The 9,021-nt window shown below is 47.4% G+C and overlaps 2 protein-coding genes across 2 annotated transcripts in view; both read right to left on the reverse strand.

Moving 5' to 3' along the window:
• P4HTM (prolyl 4-hydroxylase, transmembrane (endoplasmic reticulum)) overlaps nucleotides 1-2,611 on the reverse strand; it is a 24,271-nt gene extending 21,660 nt beyond the window's left edge. Inside the window, exon 1 of the mRNA XM_011981137.1 lies at nucleotides 2,546-2,611. Coding sequence (XP_011836527.1) covers nucleotides 2,546-2,611 — 66 coding nt within the window. The remainder of the gene's footprint in view (nucleotides 1-2,545) is intronic.
• The window catches only part of ARIH2 (ariadne RBR E3 ubiquitin protein ligase 2), a 100,870-nt gene continuing 93,903 nt past the window's right edge, over nucleotides 2,055-9,021 (reverse strand). Inside the window, exons 13-15 of the mRNA XM_011981138.1 lie at nucleotides 5,877-5,945; nucleotides 4,632-4,715; nucleotides 2,055-4,409 (exon numbers count right to left, since the gene is read on the reverse strand). Coding sequence (XP_011836528.1) covers nucleotides 4,338-4,409; nucleotides 4,632-4,715; nucleotides 5,877-5,945 — 225 coding nt within the window. The 3' untranslated portion in view covers nucleotides 2,055-4,337. The remainder of the gene's footprint in view (nucleotides 4,410-4,631; nucleotides 4,716-5,876; nucleotides 5,946-9,021) is intronic.

Consider the following 9,021-nt stretch of genomic DNA (forward strand, 5'->3'; position numbering starts at 1 on the left):
TTTTGAGATGGAGTCTCGCTCTGTTGCGCCCAGGCTGGAGTGCAGTGGTGCAATCTCAGCTCACTGCAACCTCTGCCTCCTAGGTTCAAGCTATTCCCCTGCCTCAGCCTCCAGAGTAGCTGAGATTACAGGCACCCACCACCATGTCTGGCTAATTTTTTGTTTATTTTAATAGAGACGGGGTTTCACCATGTTGGTCAGGCTGGTCTCGAACTCCTGACCACAGGTGATCCGCCCCCCTCGACCTCCCAAAGTGCTGGGATTACAGACGTGAGCCACCGTGCCCGGATTGTTTTTAAAACAGTGTCTTGCTCTGTCACCGAGACTGGAGTGCAGTGGCGTGATCATGGCTTACTGCAGCACCTATCCCCCAGGTCCAAGCAATCCTCCTAGCTCAGCCTCCCAAGTAGCTGGGATTACAGGTGTGCAGCACCACACCCAGCTGATTTTTATTTATTTATTTTTGTAGGAAGAGGTCTCCCTATGTCATCCAGGCTGGTCATGAACTCCTGGAGCTCAAGCAATTCTCCAGTCTCAGCCTCCTGAAGTGCTGGGATTATAGGCATGAGCCACCACGCGAGTCCCCTAGCTCTCATTTTAAGTGGCTGTGTAATGTGGATGATGACAGCACCTACCTCAAGCGGCTGCTGTGAGGACTAAATGGGTATGTTCTCAGTTAATGTGATTGTCTTGTGAGGTCCCACTTCTATCCCTTTCTATCCCGCCCCAAGCAGAGCCCATTATACAGGAGATGCTCAGATGCTTATTGTGTGGACCCTTGTGGGCTACATGGAAAATCCCTCCTCTTGACTTCGCTAGAGGAGGGATTTCTTGTCTATCTTGTCTCTTTCTAGGATTGCCAAGGCTATGGTACCAAGGCCATAGTACCCTGGCCCCAGTCGTCTGCAGGAGTGGCCCTGAGCATGGGTGGTCCTTCGCTCCTGGCCTAGCTGCTCCAGTACAAACATTCACTAGTGGACTGGGCGCAGTGGCTTATGCCTGTAATCCCAGCACTTTGGGAGGCCAAGCCAGGAAGACAGCTTGAACTCAGGAGTTTGAGACCAGTCTGGGCAACATGGCAAGACCCTGTCTCTACAAAAAAATATAAAAATTAGGGGAGCAAGGTGGCACACACTAGTCCCAGCTACTCGGAGGGCTGAAGCAGAATGATGTTTGAGCCCAGGAGTGGAGGCTGCAGTGAGCAGAGATCATGCCACTATACTACAGTCTGGGCAATAGAGCGAGACTGTCTCAAAACAAAAAACATTCACTAGTGATCAATTCCTTCTGTGTCCCCCATGGACCGGAAGCTCCTGGAAGGTAGAGCACATGAATCACTTGCATACCACTGTATGCCCAGGTGCCAAGCGTAGGGCTTGGCACACCTGAGGTCCACAGGAAGAGCTGCGGAGTTCAGACTGGCAATGCATGAGGTCTGTTCTAGCCACAGGTGCCCTGTGCTTGTTGCCCACAGCTATGGAGCCTCCACTCTACCCCTGAGCTACTTACCACTGACACTATTGCCACTTCTGACACCACAAATGTGGACTCCTTAATCCAAACCCCATTTCCTGTCCTTCACCCTTGAGATTAGACTCTACACTTGTTTCTGCCCCAAGTTGTCTCTTCACAACCCTTAGGGCTCCCATGAAGCTAGAGTTCGCCCTGCCATACTCCACAGCCCTACATTCCCATGTCTACTTTGGAGGGGCCCAGAGGTCTTAGAATGGGGGGGGTTGGGACATTTATATCAGTACCCTACCACAACCCTGGGATCTGTTTGTGATGGGGAATGATTCAGCCTGTACAACCCAGGGAAGGAGAGGAGAGCTGAAAACTGCCAGGATTTTCTACTTCATTCCACAGGGATCACAGGTGCCCTCTCCCCCAACAGCCAGAAATGGAAAACAGAGCCGAATTTGGCCACTGGGGCCTCCCCAGCCCTCTGGAAGAAGGGGCTGACTGATAGGAAGGCACTCCTCTGGTGTTCACTGGCCAGACCCCTGTGGGCTCAGAAGACTACCTAGACCCCATGAAGAAACACTCTGGACACATTTTTATAATCAGAAACTTACAGTTTATTGTGAATAAACCACTCAACTTTGAGCAGATGACATTGCCTCAATTAACTTTTTCTTTGAAGAAAAACAAAGAGATATGGTAAATTCATGAAAATACTGTGTCCTTTCTCTTCTACCCTTTGTAGGGCAGAAAATTTCTGCCTGACCTTTCCCATCTTCCTGATGATGTTGACAAACAACAGACACTGGGGGCACAGGAGGGGGCTCTACACAGGCCAAGAGCTACAGGCTACAGTCTGAGCACAGAAAACCCTGCAGCTCCAGCATCCAGGGCCACAGCTAGACATAAGTGCAGAATCTGGCAGCCCTGCAGCCCAGACAATGCCCAGAGTGTGATTTAGGGTGCAGAGCTGCAACTCAGATCCCGTGCCATGGCAGTATCACAGGAAGGACTTGATGGAGAGGTAAAGGCTCCAGACGCCAGGATATTTATTCCTTGTGCCAATACAGCATTCACACCTGACCTCCAGGTCCTGCAGCAGGTACTCTCCTCGTTCAGTTAGCGCCCCACTGTTCCATTCTGGGTTCATCCGCTATACTCCTAATTTGTTCTCCCAATCCACCCCACAGTCTCTCCCTTGCTGGGGACAACACAGGAAGAGACAAAACCTGAGGAAGGAGAAAGGGAACCTGCAACCAGCCATGGACCTCATGATTCCATGAGTCACAGCTATCCTGTGTCTTTAAGAATGACTGTTTTATAGCTTACATGGTACCTGGGAAATTGCTGACTTGCAGGTGAAATATATGAATACCAAATAATTTCTATCATAATATTCACAGATCTCTGTATATCAGCTCTCCCTGGAGGTCAAGCAGGTGTGGGAGAGTATAGACTGCTCTGCCTGCCCTAGAGTGGAAGCATTGAACAAAGCCACAAAAACCCCAGAGATCACAGATCTAACTTTTCAATGGCCCACAGGACCAGGTTCAGGACAGGTAGGACACCAGGCAAACCACTTGTTCCCTTGCACTTCACTGTGCGAAAACTGGTCTGTTCCTCTGGCCAGACCCTTCTTAGTACAGGATCTGAGACCACAAACCAAGGAGTCCCATGGCCTTGGACTCCCAGACCCTAGGATGGTATCCCTCTGACAGCTGGAACCAGGCAAAGGGGAACACACCTCAGCCTCAGAGCAGCCTCTGGACACGCTCCAGGTAACATGAAAATAACCTGTGAAAACGTGGTCCCCGTACCAGAAAGGCCAGTGCCCTAGGGAAGGCTATCCTGAATTCTGACTCTGATGTTTGCCAAAGGAGAGTGCAGCAAGACAGTGTCAAGTTTGGCCAAATGTGACCCTGCTCAGAGCTATACCACTTGAATACTGGCACAAAAGAAAGGACCAAGGTAAAGCAAATTTATTTGGGAGGAACAATTCCCTTCAAAAGTAGATCCCTATCTTTAGGAGACAAAAGGAAACACTGTGATGAACCTATGCCCCCTAGTTTGGGGGGCCACAGGCCCACCCCCATTCTGCTGTGGGCTCTAGCCTCAGTAGCCAGATCCAGGTAAACCTCAGTTTCAAGAATAAAGGTGAGCCACAGACATGCAGCACCACCAGAGACAACACCACCCTGTGGCAAGAAGACCATGTTCTGAACTGTCTCCGTACCGCCATGGTAAGGCAGGAGGCATGCTGTGACTCCTTGTGCTCCGTGCCCACTGCACAGGCCAGTTTCATTCCCTGCCATCTGCCACCCATGCTCTTCCTTTAGGACTCCAACTCTGGCCAAACAAATGTGAATCTGGAAAGCAGAGGCCCAGGGCCCTCTTGCAGTACAGACATTTTCAGGTGGGTAGGCAGCATATGGTTCATTCTAAGTAAAAGAGCTAGAGGGTAAAACACTCCAACGCCAATTTATTTTCAAAAAGGGCTCTGTGTTATCCTATAGTTTGCCTTTTTTTTTTTTTTTTTTTTGGTATAATTGTACAACCTTTGAAAGTTACATAAGTTGTAATGATCTAATACTATTAATAGCCATTCAGAAAACACATTCCCTCCCTCCCAACAACCATCCAGGGGGAAATAAAAGTCCTGAAAAGAGGCCAGTTCAACATGGCCTCTACCCTGGTAGAAACAAAAAGTGAAAAGAGAAGAAAACAGAAATCAACTAAGAGGTCTTGCCAGTGTCTCTCAGGAGTGGGGCCCTGGCTGTTGCCTGGGGTCATGAAAGGCAGAGCCTGCAGCATGCAGTATGGCAGCCGGGAGACCTTGTGGCCACATCTTCCTCACCCCGGCACATCCACATCCCAACTTAGGTGTCATGGAAATCTTTCAGCAGGGTTCTCCTCCGCTGCTCCGCTATATGCATCTGGTTCTCCAAGTCCTGCATCAGAGAAACAAGGTGTATGCTTGCATGGCCCAGGCCTGGGAGCAAGGAGTAGCCAAAGCCACAAACACCCTCCAGGACCTCCAAGGAGTAAAAAACACTGCCCTTCCCATTCTTAGCAGCAGCTTCCAATGCACAAGCCAACAACCCTGTCACCTATTACCAGGTCAGTCCTCCTTTACCTGCAATATAGAATCCAAGAGGACAGTAGGCACTTACCCCTCTGTCATAGCTGTCTGCACGCTCCACTTTCCATGAGAGGTTTTCGATCTCAGCCTCCAGCTGAGCCTGCTGGTATTCAAACTGCATAGGCAGAGCAGGAGGGTCAAAAGGTGAGTGGGCTATGGCTGGGGCAGGGCCTGTACACAGGGTGGGCACACGCAGCACCTCAGGCTCAAGAACTACAGACAATCCTGATACTGTCCTCAGAAAGCAGTGTTATTCTCTGTGCCCAGAGCCAGAATCCAAACAAAAGGCTATCCAAACAGCAAGGCCACACTCACCCTCCACCCCTAAAAGGTCCACTCCACCCTCCACACTCCCAAAGGAAGGGGAAGAATTTAAGTCACTAAAGAGAACACTCCCAACATGAAAGGGAATGGATGCTGTAAAAAATAAGTCAAACGAATATACTCAGACACTATCACTTCATTTTTTTCCAGTCCTTCTGCAAATCAAGAGCCTTAAAAATACTCAAACTTACTTAGTAATTATACATCTAAGAAGATACAGCTTTATGCACAAAAATGTTCCTCAATGTACTATTTATAGTAGCGAAACAAAGAATAAATGTCCCAAGTGATGGTACAATCATGATGACACATTTATGCAACCATTAACAAAATGGTATTCACCAGGCGGGTAAATCATAACAGCTATAACAATAAACTTTATAACAATAAAATATTGTTTTTTATATATAACCTTGATTATATATACACAATATTAATTTTAAAAGGCTGGAAAATGCTGACAGTGGTAATTTCTTTCCGGACAATGTAAATGCTTTTCTGTTTTCCAGCATTTAAACAAAAATGTGAATTACTAGTTTATTAACATTTATTGTTACTGGTAGTAACAATAAATTCATATTCAAATTCACCTCTAAGATGAAGAATTAAACAAGGTATAAAACAGTCAAATATATCTTAAGGACATGCATGCTAAATATCCCTCCCAAGCATGGGCACTAGTGGCCTCCCACTGGCCACAGACCTTTTTAGCCAATCGCCCTTTAAATATAGTTGTTCAGAGGATTAGGTGCATGTGTCTTACATTACACAAAATAACAGCACCTGAGATATATTTTGGAGATGCCCAGAGTAGAAGTGGAATTTTGCAATTAGAGTTTTAACTTTGCCCTCCCAATGACCAGGGTCTGGTCCTCACTCTCCTGCAAAGTGCTGGTAGAGAAGGGCACCTTTGAGGCTAACAGGACAGAGTAGAAAAATTGCTTTGCCTTACCAGCTTCTTCCTGGGTCCGGACTCCATGTAATATGCATATGGGTAGGTGTACTGCAGGGTGTATCGACACTGCAACAGGAGAGAAGGGACCTGTGTCTGTGATTCTAAGCTACCTGCATCTCAGGTGGCTCTTACAATTCCTACCCTCCACATGCAAATGAGCTTAGCTCTATAGGTATGGGCCTGAAAGAAATTATACCAAGCCAAATAGAGATGAATTGTGAAAAGATATGGGGAAAAAACAAACAAACAACAATGGTCACAGAACACCCAGTTTCTTTTACAAAGTGATTACCAGCAGCTGCCTCAATAGCTTTTCCCTCTTGAGTAGGACATCAGAGTCAACACATCTATCTCAATGCTTAGCCAAAGACAACCTTTTTTTTTTTTTTTTTTTTTTTTTTTTGAAACAAGGTTTCATTCTGATGCCCAGGCTGGAGTGCAGTGGTGCGATTCTCACTCACTGCAAACTCTGCCTCCCAGACTCAAGCGATCCTCCCACATCAGCCTTCCAAGTAGCCAGGACTACAGGTGTGCATCACCACACCAGGCGAATTTTTGTATTTTTTTGTAGAGACGGGGTTTTCTCATGTTGCCCAGGCTGGTCTCAAACTCCTGGGCTCAAGCAATCCATCTGCTTTGGCCTTCCAAAGTGCTGGGATCATAGGCGTGAGACACTGCACCTGCCCAATCTTTTTTTTTTTTTTTTTTCTTGAGACAAGAGTCTTGCTTCATCACCCAGACTGGAGTGCAATGATCTCAGCTCACTGCAGCCTCCAACTCCTAGGTTCAAGCAATTCTCGTGCCTCCCAAGTAGCTGGAACTACAGGCATGTGCCCCCATGCCCAGCTAACTTTTATATTTTTAGTAGAGACGGGGTTTCACCATGTTGGCCAGGCTGGTCTCAAACTCCTGACCTCAAGTGATCCGCCCACCTCGGCTTCCCAAAGTGCTGGGATTACAGGGGTGAGCCACCACGCCCGGCACTTCAGACAATCTTTTATTTTCCTTTGAGTGATGCATACACAGGACAAAAGGAGAAGAAAAGTGCTCTAGTTTTCCCTACAGGCAGAGGCAGTGCAACACTCTTATAAATCCCCTGGACATCCAGCAGAGGACTGGGTCCTTGATGGGCACAGCACATGAAGATGTGGATCCACAAGCAGAAGCATGAAAGGCTGCACAGGGTGCTAAAATACTCTCTTTCAACAGGGCTTCCCACTTTCAGAGGTTGTGACAGAGCCAGGCACTGGATCAGGGATAGAATGAGTGAAGTGGTAGATACCTTGGCCAAGAGCTTGGCAGCATTCTGTAGGTACTGCCAGTCGATCCATGTCCCCAGATTGTTCATGACCCTCTCCTGAATCTTCTCGTGAATCCGCTGGTATGTCTGTGCCTCAAGCTGCAAGCTTTTGTTGTGGTTTTCCCACTACAGGGCACAGAAGGGGAAAACCACACGAGTCCCACGAAGGTGCAGAGGTCTACACAAGAGTTCAGGATAGACACCTTGCTGGCAGGACATGGCCATAGACTCCTGTAACTTATTCCCCAAAGTGCAAGAGCAGGTCTTCTTCAGTCCATCCTTCTAACCTGCCCAGAACAGCCGTATGCCTACCAGATCACTCTACCCTTCTGGGTCAATGGGACTCCAGCCCTGACAACTATGCAAAGCTAGGCCCCTGATGGTCTACTGTGATTAGAGACCATTATGCATGGTGCTCTTTGGGCTTCTGAAGGGCTCCCTGGGAGAAACTGCTTTCCAAATTTGACTACTAAGATGATACTATGGGAACAGATTGTGAGGACAGAAAGAAAAAAATAAATAAAAATTAAAAAAGTTGAAAAAAGAAAAAAAAAAGATGGCACTAGATGGAAAAGACTGTCTGATGGCCCCTCATTGTCCTTCAATCCATCATTCAACCAAGGCCAGTACCAGGTCCTTCCCTGTTGGCTGGAGATATACCCTGTAGAGCTTGAAAGGCACATCTACAGAGCTAGCACCCAGGGATACCGCAGGAGCTCCATTCACTGACTTCTATGTGCACAGGCTGGCTCTGTCTACCAGTCCCCTGGGAATCCCACCAGCAGGCCAAGTGGAAGAAGCCTACCCTGTAGGGGAAGGTACAGGAGAGGACACCTACCCTCTCAAAGTAGAATAAGTACTTCTTGAGGGCTTCCCTCGCCTGGGCTTGTTGGCTCTGGTTCACAATGTCAGGATTCTCCTTGTAACGACTACACTCATAGTATTCACTGCCATGAGTCTTCCAATCTCCTAGACACATCCAGCAGAAGTCTGTGCAGAACAGAGGAAGAGTCATTTACATCTACAAGACAACTCCACTTTCCTCTATAGGCAGAGGAGAGAGACAGTCAGACCCTGCTCCCAAAGGGGTCACCTGAAGAGAACTTCCCAAGGGGGCCTCTTTCTTGAAGGAATGTGCACCTCTCATCCCTGTCACATCCTACTGTCCTTGTAGTCTGTACTTGCTGATAGGAACAAAAGCCTATGGATAATTTCTATTCCATAAGCACATGTGCCATGTGTTTTATTAATCTAATACAGGCAGATGCTGACTGTACAGACTACTGGTCTGCTATGTCAATGCCACTATGAGAAGCAGGAACTTGTCCAACTGAGGCCCACCTGACTGTCTAAATGCACATCATCAGTACAAACTGACCTCCCTACTGCTTCCTACCCTTACACTTGTCCTAGAAAGATTTTTGTATATGAAGCTAAGAATAAAGGCTTTTTCCCCTTTTTCTTCTATTTTAAAGAACACATTTCTTATTTTTCTTATTTTTTTTTTTTTGAGACAAACTCTCACTCTGTCACCCAGGCTGGAGTGCAGTGGCACGATCTCGGCTTACTGCAACCTCTGCATTCCAGGTTCAAGCGATTCACTTGCCTCAGCCTCCCGAGTAGCTGGGACGACAGGTGCCCGACAACATGCTGGCTAATTTTTGTATTTTTAGTAGAGATGGGGCTTCACCATGTTGGCTAGGCTGGTCTCAAACCCCCAGTGTTCAGTGATCTGCCCATCTCTGCCTCTCAAAGTGCTGGGATTATAGGCATGAGCCACTGCGCGTGACAAATAACACATTTCTATAAAACCTAGAGCTATCCAATGGTTCATAATCAGAA

This window comes from Mandrillus leucophaeus, unplaced genomic scaffold (genome assembly GCF_000951045.1).
Source record: "Mandrillus leucophaeus isolate KB7577 unplaced genomic scaffold, Mleu.le_1.0 Scaffold22, whole genome shotgun sequence".
NCBI classification, from domain to species: Eukaryota; Metazoa; Chordata; class Mammalia; order Primates; family Cercopithecidae; genus Mandrillus; species Mandrillus leucophaeus.